General features: G+C 35.6%; 1 protein-coding gene across 9 annotated transcripts in view; it reads right to left on the reverse strand.

Moving 5' to 3' along the window:
- Positions 1-18,682, reverse strand: part of LOC144972456 (WD repeat-containing protein 64-like) — a 63,100-nt gene that overhangs the window by 36,194 nt on the left and 8,224 nt on the right. For all 9 annotated transcript variants that reach the window (XR_013645363.1, XM_078913695.1, XM_078913658.1 and 6 more), the window contains exons 3-6: positions 7,250-7,380; positions 5,357-5,462; positions 1,404-1,510; positions 92-121 (exon numbers count right to left, since the gene is read on the reverse strand). Coding sequence is in view for 8 of the 9 variants with exons in the window: in XM_078913695.1 (XP_078769821.1) it covers positions 92-121; positions 1,404-1,510; positions 5,357-5,462; positions 7,250-7,380 (374 nt within the window). In the remaining variant the exon portion in view is untranslated. The remainder of the gene's footprint in view (positions 1-91; positions 122-1,403; positions 1,511-5,356; positions 5,463-7,249; positions 7,381-18,682) is intronic.

Consider the following 18,682-nt stretch of genomic DNA (forward strand, 5'->3'; position numbering starts at 1 on the left):
CTTTCAATGAATCTCGCCTAGCTTGACATATCACCAGAATGATGTGGTCTGTCCCGAATCATGAAATTGGATAACGAAACAAAATACTTACATTAATTTCGATGCAGGCTTGTAACCGAAGCTGGAAAGAGAGTATCGATAAAAATTATAATAAGTTATCAAAAGCAAGTACACGATAAGTATCCACGTTCATGGAAATCAGATAAACAGGAATATAAGAATTAGCAATAAAACTATGACAATATTCTGTAATAGTAAATAAATAATAAATCATTGAATAATACTGTCAACAAAAGAATGACAAAAAAAAAAACGATAAAGGTCGCTGGTTTGCGTATTTCGTGCAAATAGAACTATCATGAAATAGAATATGTCTGCCTGCAGATAAAATTGTCGAATTTACGATGAGCTTTGATGGAGCTCAAAAGTTTAAATTTTTTGGCATTTCTAATTTTGTTTGCAAAGTTCAATATCCAAAACAATATGTGACCAGTCTTCTCACTACAGTATTATTAAATTTGATGAAAAGCTTAACAATTATCTTTGTTTTAAAATGAATAACCCCATTGAGGAGTGTGGTCTTGGTTTCTTTAGTTTCAAATTTTTTTTAATGTCTAAATTCTAATCTTTTATACTTAATTTTCTTCAACTTCTTTACTCCGAAATATTACCGAATTGTGGCGGCGGCCACATATATATCACAGCGTTAGAAATCCACTTATATACTATTGAGGTTATTTTCAGGATAATCAAATTCAAGTTTCACTACTCATCTATATAACAATTACACTAATTTTGATAGTCTACAAACCAGTAAAACTATTTTTTTTAAAACACGACAGAGATTATTCACATTAGGTTGACTTAACCTCGGAGTCAAGCCTGTGAAGCAGTCCAATTTGATTCAATTTTGAACGGATTTGTTTATGAATAAACTAATAATTTCTATACCCTAAATATTAAATTCTCTACTTTTTTTTTTTACAGAGAAAGCATCTAGCACAAGTTATGTAATTTCCAACTCAAGCAGTCACAGTACAAAGAAAATCTTCTGGAGATGACCGATACCATTTTATTTTAAATCCTAAATACATCCTTACAACCCCCTACCCATCTTTCTCTGATACATTTGATTTTTGGTGGATTTCGCTGAATAAAAAACATTTGCATTTTTTACAATTTCATATTATCTCCCATAGTTTTTGCCAATCTTGAATTACGTTAAAGAGCAAGAGTAGATTAAAGGATATTTCAACACGCCATTCACGAATCTTGATTGTGATTATTAGTAAACAATGGGTTTTTTTTAGTTCTATCAGTCAGTCTATCCATTTTGAGTGGCACTCGTCCATGCGCTCTAATTTTTATACTTGTCTTGTAAACAATATTATTGGGTAACGTACTCTTCCTGTCCAGACTGTGATGGCACCTTTCTGAGAACATGATATATACGTGTCCAGGGCAGGGATGTACTTCAGGGACTGTACGGAGTCTCGACGCTTTCTGTCACCTGGGGATTTTATGTAAAGAAAGATTAATGGGGGTAATAATGATGATGCGTATCGCGATGGTGATGATGATGATGATGATGATGATGATGATGATGATGCTGCTGCTGCTGCTGCTGCTGCTGATGATGATGATGATGATGATGATGATGATGATGATGATGATGATGATGATGATGATGATGAAGATGATGATGGTGCTAAGGTAAGGGCTATGACATTGAACATGGTGCTGAGGAAGAAGATGATTTCGATTGAGCCATACAGACTGTTTGTAATTGTCTTTTGAAAATTGTAAAAAAAACATATTACCTAATATGTGTGATTTCCTGATGGCAAAAATTCTAAAAATGCCCAATACGAATAATAATTTTTGGGTAATTGAGTAGCATTTACTCTATATCCTACTTCATACTCGAATTTAGTAAAGGATAAAATGTGTAAGTGATTATGATCATGGATAGGAATTTAGTGAAGAATAAAATTTGTATGTGATTATGATCATGAATAAGATACTAATTAAGAATAACATTTGCATGTGATTATGATCATGGATAAGAATTTAGTGAAGAATAACATTTGTATGTGATTATGACCATGGATATGACAAATGCCTGGTTTGAATGTTAACCTATCTTTCCCAATGTGGTTTTGTATCACCATCAATAATTAATTAACAATATTTTTGCATGGATACTTTTTTATTTTAATCTTGATATCAATGCACGCTTAGCGTCAACTCTAGTTTTGAAGTCACTGTGAAGTGTTTGGAGCAATATCTACTTTCTCATGGGTAAAGTTAATTTGACACGAAAATACACTCACAACATCGATTGAAATTTAAGTCAATGAACTCTTTTCAAAACCAAGATACTGGGCTTGGATCGAGTTTAAAATCGTCCTGCATTATTCTTATCGTTAAAAAATACTCTGCATGTTTTGACCGGTTATCAGGATGACTGAGGTTTGATCCTCAGTTAGTTGTGGCAGGCTAAATTTGTGGTATCAGGTTTTCTTTATGCTTTGCCTGGCACTGTTCATTCAGAACTTTTCAAATTTTTATCTATTAAAAAATTTCACTTTATTTATCTTTAATTTGATTATTACACCATTATAAAATCCCATACAAAATGTTGACTGGTTCTGTTTACCTAAAGCCTTTGAATGATTAACGTTGACAAATAAATTTATTGGAATTACAAGTAGCCCATTCATATTCGTTAGTTCTATATAAATATCTTTTTTTCTCTCCATTCATTATATAATTGGATAAACTCCATGGTAGATTGTGAAATATTTGCCTCAGGGCTTCTTAAAGAATTAATATAGAATATAATATATGGCTGTTTTATATGCAATGCACAATCCCCACCACATCACAATAAGATATTACATTTAGCATTCTGCCTTACAGCCAGCAATAGGGCGATAAACTTGTATAGAGATATTGAATAGATTCTACTTTACGAGTATTCCCTGATTTACGATCCCGCTGCCTACTACGTTCAATGGCTCGCACAGAAAGTGTTACTTTCTATCGTTAATCCTCAACGGGGAAAAGGCATTATCGACCTATTGAACCGATTGACGGTTGGTTGGCCGATGAAATTGCCCCAACAGAATGGTCCCGAATGACTCTAGAGGGGGATTTAATAGGCCTAGTGTAAGGCCGTGCGGGGAATTAAATCGCTAAGTTAGAAACCCGATGTGGAAAAAAATATAAACCTAGTTTTTTGTAGATCAGTTCTCAGTGTCTTTGTGTTTGTGTCTGTTTGGAAGAGAGAATGAGAGAGGGAGAGAGAGAGAGAGAGAGAGAGAGAGAGAGAGAAAGAGAGACAAAGAGAGAGAGAGAGAGAGAGAGAGAGAGAGAGAGAGAGAAATATGGATAAATATAAAAATCTATAATTAAGTCATAAGAATTTACTCAAACTTGATACGAAATTCAGTGTTACATTCTTTCCTCCAAAATGCAATTGAGAATGAACTTCGTTCACCGTTTGAAAGAGACAAAATGATCTTAAATTTAATAGTAAATTTAAATAACTATGAAAAAAATATCATTTTAAAGAGAAACTTAGTATTTAGATTAATTGAGATGATAATGTAATATATACACTTCAGCAAACTTATGAATATGCAAGGAATATCAAATCGTGTTTGTTTAATTTCTTTTTTAAATTCCCTTTATTCATCCCATGGGGGAAATTTTTCTCTAGGGTCTATTGCAAGGAAGACTGGAATAACCCAGGCATCAGCCGCAGTGCAGCACCGCAAATTGAGCAGGGCGAGGTGACTTGCTCAAGGCCACACAGCGCAGCGGCGGGTGATCGAACTCGGTACCTTTCGTGTACAAAGCAAAGACCGGAGCATTAAAGGCTATCATGCTTGGACCATCTGTCTATGACCGATCGGTCAAGGGCCTCACATGTGTACAAATTGGAGCATTGTTAATCTATTGATTTAAAAATCTGAAAAGGTGTGTACGAATCAGTCCATATAAAGTAGAAAGAAAACCACAAGAAAGAAAAAAAAACCATTTTTTAAAAATCCCGGTCTGCCTCAACTGAGGATCGAATCTCAGACCTGCCGTTTACCGGTCAGGCGTGCTACCATTACACCATAGAGGGCACTTGATATAGTGGACGATTTAGTGCTTATATTCATCACAAGAATACGCATTTCCGCCATGAATATCGCCTGCATCATAATGAACTAATATTGAACACGAGAGAATAGATCAAGGACGAAGACAATTGAACAGTTCTTGTTTATTTTGAAAATGTCCAAGTGATAGATTTGGGAGCAGGCACTGATGTAAAGATCTAAAATGGTGTTTTGAAAGAATGCCATTCAATTCAGATAGAAAATGCAAGAAAAAAAACCAGTACACAAAATCAGTTTGTCTCGACTCGAGATCGAACCTCAGACCTCCTGATTGCCCGTCAGACTTGCTAATAAGTTACCGAAATGAGGCTGTGGGTCACACTGGTCACACTTACTCCTTCCTTCCTCCACCCCATCCAAGTATACGTAGCCTGTGCAAGACTAGTGAATAGGCTTCCTCATTAGATAAAGAAGACATCACCAACCAGCTTCTTTCTTAACTTTTCTCCATCGGCCACCATAAGAACGGACACGTCCTCTCTATTACCCTTATTCAAATCTACATTGGAACCACTTGGGTATGTGTGCACGTGTGATTGCGAGTCTGATAGCCGAACGCATTACTGAGCTTGATTTAACACTGCAATAATACATAATCTGTTTTGGAGGATTTCCAATCCAACAATGTACCCATAATATGTAAACGTCGACTTTGGTTGATGACAAAGATATGAATGGCAGACATGCCTACTCTAAAAAAAATTAATTCGTAGTTTTGAGAAGACAAAAATTAAAATTGCTATAGTTAATGACTTAGAGATGCTCTTGAAATTTCGTATACTACGATTTTTTCGTAGGATAGTAGGCAGGTCTGGAATGATAAAATAGGCCCACAAAAGGAGTAATATTGGACGTTCCTCACCTCCTCCCCCTTTCTAATCCCATCTTCGTAAAGCGGTTAGTACAAAGACTATAATTTAAGAGACTGGATTGACTCTTATTCGTTTGGCCAATATAGAGACAGACACTTCCTCTGTATTATAACTCTACGTCATATCTACATTAGAACAAGTTACCCAGCTACCACTTGGGTGGATAAGGGAACGGACAATATATCGTTTAGAAAGAGGATTCTTAAAAGGTGTAATACTGGTCGTGCAACACATCCATTCCCCCACCCATCCCCAACTGTTAAACCGTTTCTAGAGTATTACTAAAGATATAAACAAGTAGATGGTACCAACCGGCAGCTTCTCCGACTCTTCTACGTTTGGCCACCATAAACACCGACACTTCCTCTCCAACTGTGACCTCCTCCTCGTCCCCAATAGACTGGAAATAACCAAATAACTGAAAATTGAAAACAAAAATTGCATATTAAGAACTTTAAAAAAATGTTGGAAGAGACACCAATTTTAAAACATGTGACCCATCGTCTCAGATCGCTATTATGTCGTGATGAGTAAGCTATTAAAACTGAATTTCTACTTAAGTTTATTAAGGAAAATGGATAGGTATTCTATATGTGATCAAAATTAATTAAGATTTCATATATCTGATTATGAACTTTTGAAGTCACTATTGGCGTCTGGTTCATTCACTCACTCACTTACTATTCCCAAGACCGGATGGTCGTCGAGGAGACTTGCGGATGCAGCTATGACAATATAATATGGTGCAAACATCTCGGTCATTGGCCTTCTCTGTCAACTCGTAGAACGTTAATCCTGTCTCTTCTTTGGTGTTATCCAGTCACATTTTCATCTGTCTTCCTCTTCTCCGTTGACCTTGGCCTCTGGCTCACTCCAACATAATTCCGTTTTGAGGCCATGGGTGTTATATATATATATATATATATATATATATATATATATATATATATATATATATATATATATATTATAGTTTTGATATATTATCGAAGTAAACTGTTTCAGCTTTGCACTTGGGGGGCAAAGTTTGATTGCGAATATTTTTGTGGGATTGCCTTAACTCATGTCAATGAACAGTCTCTTTATTAAACACTTATCAATCATTTTGACAGCAAGTAGGTACTGAAATTAGTATTATTTCCAATGTATAGATTATATTCACAGTATTACAATAAGCTTTTAATGGATTCTAATTTCATGGTAGCCGGACAACACAAGGGGTTGAATTAACACAGGACATGACGAGCATTTGTACTTCTTGATGTCGTGCCAGAATAAGTGCTTATCCTTAAGGCTTTAATCAGGCATAAGTATTGGTATAAACACACATTAATACCTTCTTTAGACTATGTCCACGGTATATCCTTTGTTGTAGTCAGAACGAGGGGTGGATATAAAGTCATCAAGTAGTTGTAATTATCAACACCTAAATACCAATTAGGCAAACGTGAATAGGAAGAATACGAAATCGGCACCCGTGTTATATCCTCGTGCATTGAAATAAATCTGCTAACACAAATTTATATTATCGACCCCGGATGGATGGAAAGATAGATAGATAGATAGATAGATAGATAGATAGATAGATAGAAAGATAGATAGATAGATAGATAGATAGATAGATAGATAGATAGATAGATAGATAGATAGATAGATAGATAGATAGATAGATAGACAGATAGATAGAAAGAGGAAGGGAGCCATAGAGAAGAGGGAGGGCTGTTCGAGATATCGAGAGATAGACCATGGGGTAGAAGGAAGATTGAGGATGAATGATAAATAAACTGACTGATTAGTTGATTGTTAATTCTGTGCGGCTATGTAGTCTTGTAGTATGACACTCGCTTTCGGATCGGAACGTCCTGGATTCCTGGAAAAAGACTCTTAACTCACATTCTCTCACCGTACTCAATTGTAAAATGAGTACCTGGCCGTTAACATTGTTGTCTCCGTCGGAAATAATGTATTATCGCTTAACAGGCGTCATGTCTCGTTCTAAATGTCAGAAACACTTTGTAAAGCGCTTTGAGCACGTTTAGTGGATATCGAGCTTTATCAAAGCTCAAGTTTTTTAATTGAAAAGTATACAAGAACTGCATTGTTTATGTATTTCATATATCCGAGTATGGAAATGAAATTACAAGGATTAAGTGTTTTGTAATCTTTAAAAATCAGTTAAGTAGACATAGTTTTTTTAACGCTTACCTCACTCCAGTCTACCTTGGCGTCAGGGTTAGTGGATATCTTTCTGTAGATTGATTTCAGGTCCTGGTTCTTGACATCGGACCCAAACAACTCGCGGATCTTGTCACAAAACTGGTCGAAACGGAGATTTTCTATGGACAAATTGATATAATAATATGTTTGTATAAGCAATATATCATTATTTAAAAATTAGAAATTCACACGGTATACTAAGATTGTCAACTATATTTTTAAAAATAATTTGTCTATCCTGCGACAGAGTTAAACTTATAAAAAGATCCGCTAACCGTATACCCAAATCAACAACAAAAAATGATAGTCTTTCAGAGCCATGGGGCCCATGGAGCCGGAGTTTACCCCAGTTTCTATAGCGTAAAACGCACAATAGCAATTGTTTGCTATTCTTCGGATAGGACGCTAATCTATCGCAAAGTACTTTCCGTCAGATCTAACAGACCCAGCTACCCAATCACTGCTGGGTGGACAGGAGGGTCAGAAAAAATCTCGACTTCATCCGGGATTGATCTCGATCCCTTTACCAACTGAGCTATCGGGACCAAAAGAAAACTTAACATAAGACGAGCCAGACACAAGCTCTGTAATAGGATTCAACAGTCGTGACGTCACTTCCCTCGTTATGACGCATAGTAACTTAGTAACTGGTTCTAAACTATCGGAATAATGGCGGACGCTCTTCTCCGACGAGCATAAAAGTGTATCCAGAGGAGAAAAAACATTATAAATCTGATCATGTTTTGACTATTATACATTCTAATCACATGACATGTGAAAAAGTTCTAGCCAGCATGAAGAATTAAAAGTGATGATGATGATGATGATGATGATGATGATGATGATGACGACCACGATGATGATGATGATGATGATGATGACGACCACGATGATGATGATGATGATGATGATGATGATGATGATGATGATGATGATGATGATGATGATGATGATGATGATGATGATGATGATGATGGGGGTGATGGTGGTGCTGCTTCAGATGGTGGTGGTGATATGTTGCTGGGGGTAATGGTGATGAAGGGGGGGGGGGGTATTTAAAAATTTTTGTTGGGATGACGATGGGGTATAGCAACCACATAGAGAAATCCCATGTGATCGCAAAACGGTAACTCATTGGAGTAATAATAATGGCAAAACTTGAGTTTTAATTTGAAATATGGAAATTTGGACACGTTAATTTGTTTATTAAGCAAAATGAATATATTTTCTCATAAAAGCGCTTAAACCCGAAATCACATATTTCTGCTCATGTTAGCTTTCATATTCTTTTTTTGCTATCCCTTTCATCGCGACAATCAGTTTGATACGGTGGAACTTATAGTCGAGCGACGATATATAACATCAACGTTTTCGGGAAGTCTTTTCCTGTGGTAAGACAAGGTTGTGACGTATCAAAATCTCTCTCTCTCTCTCTCCCCCCCCCCCCCCCCCCTCTCTCTCTCTCTCTCTCCTCCCCCCCTCTCTCTCTCTCTCTCTCTCTCTCTCTGTGTGTGTGTGTGTGTGTGTGTGTCTTCCTCTCTCTCTATTTACATTATTTCTATATATATATATATATATATATATATATATATATATATATATATATATACATATATATAATATATATATATATATATATATATATATATATATATATATATATATATATATCTTCTGTGCCTCTTACATTCTCCCTCTCTGTCTCTGATTTATAATGTGAAATTCAATAGCATTTGTAGCCTTTTAATCGAATCATTACATCGCGTGCGTTCAAACGCTAGACTGTCAAAGTTTCCATTTTGATAGTGAAATTGACATTAACTGGACCCATTACCCAAGGAATACTCAAATTACAATTCTGACTAATTAGAAAAGTTTTGAATACGATACAGTTGCATTAGCATTCGCTTTTATAATGTAAGCTAGAGAAGAAGGTTATATAATCCATTCGGAAATTAACTATGAACTATGGATTAAAAGGAAAATTAGAATTTTAAAAATATCGTACCAGCAAATGGCAAGGTACCATTTCAATCAACATTAGCATCACAATTGTTACAAAGAGTAAAAGTTTTATCCATGAAACATTAAAAAATGAGTTTGTATAATCTATTATCTTATGCCAATATATTTGAAGAACCCCCCCCCCCCCCCAAAAAAAAAAAAAAAAAAAAAAAAAAAAAACACCCCACAAAAAAACAGGGTACAAAATAACATGACATTTCACAAAGGATTCTTTTATTTATAAAGCACATATTATTTTGTAAATGTTTGGGGGGGGGGGGGAACAAGAAATAGAGCTTAACCGGCACATCGATAATTTAAAGGAGTGTAATATAGATATAAATGTATGGGCGATAACGTGTCTAAAATACATTTAAGAAGGGAACTGACAGATCATTACAGTTTGATAAGCGGTAGTTTGCATTCTCTGTGTTCATCTTTGTTACCTCAACGGACATTCTATTAGAAATCTTTTTGAAATGGCCTTTAACCCCCTCCTTACCACCCATTGTAAAATCGTCACATTTGTTAAGATGCATCCAACATTTTGTCATTGAAATCTCTTTTGTACATCATATCATTTAAACATAAATGTTTGCTATAGTTAAAGTATAGTATCACTGTGTTGAAGAGCTTGTTTAGCAGAAAACAATATGTATAGCAAGACTAACAGATTTTGTTTTTCAGTGAAATAAATCTATTTTTGTGTAGGTTGAGTGTGAAGAAGTTCTGGGGAAAATCCGGAAAATGGCGGTAAGGAGAGAGTTAAAAGAAACGAATTCAATAGAAAAAAAAGTAATAATAAAGTTCCCATTATTCTTTCCCACTGAAAAAATTCTCTTAAATTCAATTTTAAGGAATAACCCGGGAGTTAACCGCAGTGTAGCACCTAGAAGTGAGCTAGGGCGTGGTGATTTGAGCGGCGGGCGGGGTTCAAACTCGGTACACTCTGTGTGCGAGAGAAAGACCATATCGCTGTACCGCCTGTCTTGTTCTTGTTGATGATTCAATTCATGAATTTAAGCATTGGCAGTAAGTTCTGTTTGGATCGGATTAGTATGGGAATATATATATATATATATATATATATATATATATATATATATATATATATATATATATATATATATATAAAATCTACGAACAAAACTGCAATAAGACCAAAGTCTGAAAAGCAACACAACATACCGATATGTAACATGTAATAAATAATCTTAGGGATTTTGATGGGGGTTTTTAAAATTTTTTTTAGAAGGCTTCATATTTATGGCTCGTTTGGTGTTATCAAATAACATTTTAATGATCAATTCATAAGATTTATGGACGTGTTGTATATAAAGTTGACATACTCAAAGGCATAGTTTGCAAACGGTGTGAGTAAAACACTAAAATATTAATTACCTACAAAGACTATAAACTATAAACATAAAGATATGCCGAAAATAAGTTCGTCGTCCTTGAATCAAGATTTATTAAAATCAGAGTTTTTATGTACTCGTATTAAAGCTACATCTAAGGATTCAAAATGGCGGTTGTTATTAAAGCCGTCTCTCTCTCACTCTCTCTCTTTCTCTCTCTCTCTCTCTCTCTCTCTCTCTCTCTCTATCTCTATATATATATATATATAATATATATATATATATATATATATATATCTCACACACACACACACACTCACTCTCTCTCACTCTCTCTATCTATCTATCTATCTATCTATCTATCTATCTATCTATCTATCTATCTATCTATCTATCTATCTATCTATCTACCTATCTATATATCTACATCCTGCTCGAAAATACTGCCGTTGTTTTTGGAAACAAAGTATATGTAAATCTATTCACTTCATATCTTGTTGTTACCAACATAAGTGCCTGCTCCACTCACTTTTCTGAATTAAAAATTCACCCCGTACAGCGGAGCATACTCAATGTCTCAATCGTTTCTATGTTATATGTTTGTGTTGAGAATATTGGCTATTAAGCTTAACTGCTGGTCAAAATTATTCGCGATGGTGGTGTACGAACGAATCGGCGGTCTCAAGAAGTGGGTGAGAGAGGGATCTAGTAATGACTTTGAGTTTGAAACGAATATTTTTGTGTTCGTGGATAGCTCACACGGTAGAGCCACGCTCTCACCTGCCAGGCGGAGTTGTCGTACCAATAAGGTCGCAGGTTCAAACCCCACCACCGCCGCGAAAAATTTTTATTCTCTATTGTCTTCTGGCACTTTTCTATTCACTTCATATCTTGTTATATGCAATGTTGCAATGCTGTGTCCTTCAATAAAACGGCAGAATATGTATCTTTGCTGATATCTCTACTTATTTACAGGCTACGGTGCTTTGAATGATAAAAAAAGACAATTTTGTTTGATTTATTTGACACTCTTTCAACCATAAATTAAGTTGGTTGTTAAAAGTAAAGTACCTGACAACCCAAAAGAGATAAAAAGTGCTTTTGGGTCAGAAAACAAGACAAAATAAAAAAGATTTGATTTTTTTCTACCTACGTCAGAGGATGACAACAGACTTGCAATAAGATAGAGATTCGACTGTTTTTGACCTTTGAACACGTTACTAGATTACAATAGTTTAAATACATGGTACTGATTGGCAGGTCTGATAACCCAAATTGCTATTATCTCATTATTAATAGAAATACGCTCGTGTTAACGTGTAATAATCTCCATTACAACAATGTTGAAACAAGCTGATAATTACGTTCGGTTAACAGACCTGCAAATAGACGTCTCTGTGCACATCGAGTCTGATAAATAGTGAAAGAATTGAATCATCAGCAAAATGCAAAATTTCCTCAAATCGGTAGTATTGTGTCGGATTGATAATAATGCTTTAAATTGAATCTTTGGTTAGAAATTTGACACAAGGATTAAGTTTATATTATGTTCTTGTGAATTAGAACGAATATAGTTTTAGGACTGAAATCATACGGCGTAGAGGCACGTCCTTCAGAAAGGAGGGGGGGGGGGGCAGCAATGAGGGAAAAGTGTACTTTCTTTTGAGTGTTAAACTAAATAATACAAAATAAGGTGTGGATATGTGGTCTTGTGGTATGACACTAGCCTTCGGATCGGGAGGTCCTGGGTTTGAGTCCCGCTTTAAAAGACGCATAATTGATTCCTTGGAAAAGGCTCTTTACTCACATCCTTTCTCGGTGTGATGTGTATAATGAGTACCTGGTCGGTAACATCGGTGTCTCTGTCCGAAAAAAATGTAATATCGCCTAGCAGGCGTCAGGTCTCGACCTACATGTTAAGTGTTGCTGATGCCTAGGGGCCCCTTGTAAAGCACTTTGAACACGTTTAGTGGATATTGCTCTATATAGACGTTCAAGTTTATGTTCAATGTGAATTTCAATAGGATCATTTATATCCTTGAGAACTACTAGCGACAACTCTCTATTCACTTTTTTTGTGGTCGTCGCCTTGAATCATGGATTAATTCTTAGGGAAGTGCCAGTCAAGCTATAAATTAACGAAAATAAAGAATAGTCTTTTTTGAATCAGTAGGCCCATGGGGCCGGAGTTTATCCCGGTCTCTCTAGCGTGAAACTGACAATAGCAATTGCTTGCTACCTTTTAAATAGGTCTCTAGTCTGTCGCAAAGTACCTCCCGCCAGATCTGAAGGTGGACAGCGGGGCGGCGGGGGGGGGGGGGGGGGAAGAGAAAAAAATAACGACTTGTCGGTCCCTTCGCATGTGAAGTGAGTGCTCTACCAACAGAGCTATCAGGAACCCTCTAAGTAAACGAGGCTTAAACTACAATTCGCCGATATGTGCTCACCAACAACTTTTGTTAATTATAAAAGCAAGAACTTCATTTCGTTTGTTAGATATTCTTCTTTTAAACTGTATATTGAATGTCATTGTTTGTTTTCCATACATGCAACTGTTTTGGTTGGGCCACCCTGTGTCAGCAGTTAAACCAAATACCTCTGCGTGTGAGGTAATCGGTTTTTCGCATTGGGAACCCGGCAGTGATAGATTAATTGTCAATAAACGCTTATCTTTACTTGTTTGTGTGATCGGTTGCTTATTGTACCGGGGGCGAAATGGGGGGGGGGGGGGGGGGGGGGGGAAACCGTGTTTGGGTGTATAGTATATGTTTGTATGTATATGCGTGTCTGTATATTATGTGTGTGTTATGGGGAGTTGTATTCGTCTCTCGTTCAATCTAATGATAACCTATGTGACACACTACTGTTTTCTTCGTTGTAAAAATGTTTAGCTCTAAAGTTAACATATACTTTAGGTGGTATTAACAATGCTTTTCAGTCGATATTGAGCTTTTTTGGTTATTTTATTGAAGGTATGAGTTTAGGTATAGTTCTACCAGTCAGGTCAAAAGTATCAGTATACAAACCTATGTAAAATCTTGTTGATATATTTTACTGAGAACTAATCACCCAACTGGCTGTCTAAATTCAATGACAAAGAGCAGAATGACGTCAACTGCAAGCTTTTATAAGTAAAGGAATCGAAGCATCATCGTAATCAGAAAGTACTTGTGTTGCTGTTTCAGACACATGGAAATGGGAAAACCTTGTTTCAATATTTATTGTATGTTACAATCGCCATTAAAGCAAGCGACGATGAGTGACGTGGGGCAATGACACTCACCTTCGGATCGGACAGTCCAAGATTCGAGTCCCGCTCTAAGCGGCGCAAAGTTGAGTCTTTGGAAATCTCTTTATTCGCATTACCTCACCATAATCATGTGTAAAATGAGTACCTGGCCGTTACCAATGTTGTCTCCGACGGGAAAATTCTTCTTCTTCTTCTTCTTCTTCTTCTTCTTCTTCTTCTTCTTCTTCTTCTTCTTCTTCTTCTTCTTCTTCTTCTTCTTCTCCTTCTTTCTTTTCTTTTCTCTTTTTCTTCTTTCCCTAATGTATGTGTGATTGTTCAATAGACATACTACTATCACACTGGTTAGGTTACCAGACCATTTAAATAATTTCATGTCGATAACTTTATACATGAATGCGTGCAATATGCTACAAATTCGATAGTTTGATTAATGGATACATTTCCGAATTCTTTCTACTTTCGTATAAAGTGATGAGGATTTAATTTTTAAAATTTCTAGAGAGAGAGAGAGAGAGAGAGAGAGAGAGAGAGAGAGAGAGAGAGAGAGAGAGAGAGAGAGAGAGAGAGTAAACTTCAAAACATAGTTATAGCAGAGAACGTTCCCTGGTTATACCTATGATTTAAAAATGTGTATCTTATTTTGTTTGTATGGGCTTTAATGGCAGTTTTAGTTGTATTTCACTGTTCCAGCGACACATACCAAATGTGATAGAATCCAATTCCCTAATCTATTCCATTTGTGCTCTGACACGTCTATTTCACACCTGACTATTGATATCCTTTGATCGTTTCAGAAAAGCCTATAATATGGTTCTAGCGTGGAAATCAATATAATATAATGACTTTAAAAGTAATAATTAAAAATGAATATAACATCATAAAAATCCAACTAACTACCAAACATAGAACGTTTCAGGCTTAAAACCATTCTTCAGCCAAATATAAATAAAACATTAATAAGCCACTTAAAGCTCAGACAGGCTGTGTGGATTTTAAGTAATGTAAAAATGCAAAACAGTATCGGTAAAAACAGAAAGCAAAATAGTCACATCATAGAGCAATATCATGATAATAGGCAATGCCTCCATTTACATTCTGACAAAAACCAAGTGACCATGATACGATTTATTTGCAAACAAATATAGAAAAACCAAGCGACTGGTGTATCAAATTGAACAGATGTGGTCACTTACCTTGGGGTGATTATTATTCTTAAAATCTAATTTTGTGTCTACTTTATAAAGTAATGTTAGTCCTCATTGAGGAGAGTTTTTTTAAGCTACACTTCAAGAGACTTGTCCTAATTCTGATCATTAATTTGGGCTCTAAACGAAATTACTTCAAGTAGTTATTTCGTCAGGGACAAAACACCATGTCGATACGATGGGTTTCAAATTGTCAAATTCTTCATTATTCGAATCTTGAACTTCGGTATATTGGAATTTGGTTTTAGATGTATTATAGTGGTCTTATTGTATGACACTCGCCTTCGAACTCGCAGGTCACTGGTTCGAGTCCTGCTCTGGGTGGCCCAAAGTCGAGTCCTTAGAAAATGGTATTTACCTATATCCTTTCGTCCTACTTAAATTTTAATGGAGTAGATGGTCGGTAACAGCTCCTGTCGAAAAATAGCAAAAGCGCGTCCTACGTATTAAATGTTGATGTTGGCTTTTGACCCCTATAAAGCGCTTTGCGCGCAATTAGTGGATATTGACGCCTTATAAAAGCTCATGTTTTTTGTTTCTCTATTTAGATATAAGCTAGACGTCTAAACACATTTTATTCTTTTCAGTATGACTCTTCCTACCTAAAATTGGCGGGGATGGGGGGCTTATCATAGTGTTATTCGAGTGTTTTGTTTTTGTGTCACAAATTTCCATTTCAAGCGTTAAAATGTTGCGATAAGCAGATATAGCATTGTTTATATAGCGTGAGATTATGATTGATGAGATAAGCAATATTGTCAACAATATTCTTTCACTTTCTTTATCGGTGCAAGTTATTTTTTTTTCTTCTGAAAATAAGAATTTAGAATGTTAAAGATTTATGTTTGTACACCACATATACATGAGTACATTTAAGTTGAAATACTATCTTTGCCACGTTTATCATAATTGTAATCTTTAATCAAGAGATTTATGACATTACTATTAATATTAAGGGCATTCAAGGGATTATCCTATTTTGCCCTATACCATATGTTATATTATGTTAAGTTATGTTATGTTATGTTATGTTATGTTTTGTTATGTTTTTGATTCGTAAGAAAACAAAGGCATTTCTTGAAAATATTCAGACGCGTGACCAGTTTTTACGATTTTGATAATGCACTAAAAATAACATGGTACAATGAATTATATTTGCAATTTTTATGCATTAAAACCATACCAATATTCGCTCATTATGGTCGTAAATAATAAAGATAGACGATGTTATATGTAGAATATAAGTAAAGAACTTTTTTCCAAGGATCCGACTTATTGAATCATAAGGTGGCATAACTATTTTAGTAGCAGGAAGTGTATCTGGAAAATTCTTAGGATTACAGAAAGTGAAAGATCCAGGGTGGATGATAATTATTGACGACGGGTATCCATTTAGACTAGAAAATAAGATGTCTTCGCTCTGAAACCAGATAATCAGTTACACGCGGCGGTATGTATTCATTACTCCGAAAGAGTGGTTTTACATTTCCAATCAGATTTTGTGTCCTATCAGGCCATAAAAATGATGTGATAAATTATAACCCCACAGATTCTTGACCACCCCCCCCCCCCCCCCTGGACAGGAACCTTTACCACTCTAAATGACGAAACAACTTGGCTCTTGAGATTTATGTTAAATCTATATGATACCCCAGAATGTATTTACCTATCAAATGCATGACTTTGGCGTATATCGCGCAAAGACAGGAAAAATATTTCGCACAAATTGCATTGTTCCTAACGGTTATATCCCCATGTCCTTTGAAGTAGCGACTGGTTGGAGTTATTTTTTCTGCCTCTTAGTGCTCCATCAAAACGTCTTCCATTTTGTGTGAATATCTTGTGTTTCAAATGTGATCTTTGAATTCTAGCTAATAGTATAGGCAAGGAGATCCCGAGTTAAAACAACAACATTGATTGTACTGTGTCACCCCTTTTCTATCCACCAAATGATCAATTTTCTTCAATGTAAACAAGATCAAAAGCAGATCAAATGCAGTGGAAATTACCGTTCAACGTTAAAAATCTATTCATTGACATTCGAATACAGTTTGAAATATTCTAGCCCATTCATCTCATTTGAAGCGTGTAATACAAGCAATAGCATAGTCTGGTAGGCTCTATCGTTGGCGTAGATATCAATAATAAGCTAAACGAATCAATGTAAATTTGATGATCAATCGTAATGTTGTCGTTATTTTTAACCGAATCTTCGCTGTTGAGAGAGATTTAAAAGACATGAGGCGGGTGTGATATTTCTTTACAATGTCTTGGCATACATGCGGTAGTATAACAATAACAGAGATAAATAGTTGCCTTATTTCTGACTCATTTTCTGTCCTTACTCAGCTCCAGCAAAACATTCAAACAACATGAAAGACGTTTCCACAGAGCTCTGAAAAATAGCTTAATTTTAAAATCTGCTTTTTCGATTCTGTGAATTTGAGGAGACTCATAGCACTAAGAGTCAAAAAAAACAAAAAAAAAACTCGAACAAGGTCGCTCCTTCTAAGGAAAGGGGGACATAACCGTTATGTTATCTATCGACATCATAACGATGACATATTCAACAAATCTATATTGAAAGATAGTCACTGAAAGGTCTTCAATTGCTTCGATAATATTTAGAGCTAGAATGAATGAGATTGACGTAACACTGTTGCCTTTTTACCAGCCAAAGTGATGATCCGTTCCGATCATATTTTATCTAAACTATTATAAACGGTAATGGCTGAAACTCGGTGATTGTTTCGGTAACAATCGTTTTGTAAATGCTATGCCAGCCAGAACCGTTGAGCATTTTATTTACATTACCTGCATACTATCAATGCAGCCAATGTATGTTTTGTTTGGTTTTGTTTGAAAATGTTTGACTTGTAAAGGGCAGATCGAATTTAAATGATTAAATCAAAGTAATTAAAAAATGAATTTCTTGACTGAGAAATCTACTCTCATAAATATATATCACCCGGATATAGATATACTATGATAAAAACTAGATATAATGCAAACCTAATTCTAGTCATTGTTGATTCTTTATGTTTTGATGTTTTAAAAAAAATTATTTTGTTTTGTCTTTTGTTGTTTTTTTTTCGTTAAAAAAAAGTATTGTTGTTTTTGTGTGTGTCGGGGGGGGGGGGGGGGTGGGGGGGGGGGGGTTCATTTCTTTTTGTATTTTTTATTTATTTCTTTTTCTTTTTTCCCCAGTCTAATTAATGACGACACTCAAAGCCTGTTGTTCAATCAGCAGAGACCTGACTTACAATAACAATGGCCTGGTTAGATCCGGCGTTACGTCATATTATATATTTCACGTCCTGGTCCAACCTGCAATCACTGAGCTCTTGGGTCTAACAAGACACTGTCAGAAATTGCCTCAAATTGGACTGGTATCCTACTCACAGGGCAGTTAGCAAATTTTCGAATTAAATAAACGACTGCTCCATTGCTATGAAGAAAATTTTATGATGTTGAATTAGTAATCGGTGGCACTATTGTGGTATTCATTTAGTCGCATCGCCTATAACTACATATATATTGCATTCATGGCAAAAAATATATATCGATTTGAAATAAAATCAATACAGTATTGAAATCGGCCCGA

This window comes from Berghia stephanieae, chromosome 1 (genome assembly GCF_034508935.2).
Source record: "Berghia stephanieae isolate SIO BIC M18660-M18661 chromosome 1, UCSD_Bste_1.3, whole genome shotgun sequence".
Taxonomy (NCBI): Eukaryota; Metazoa; Mollusca; class Gastropoda; order Nudibranchia; family Aeolidiidae; genus Berghia; species Berghia stephanieae.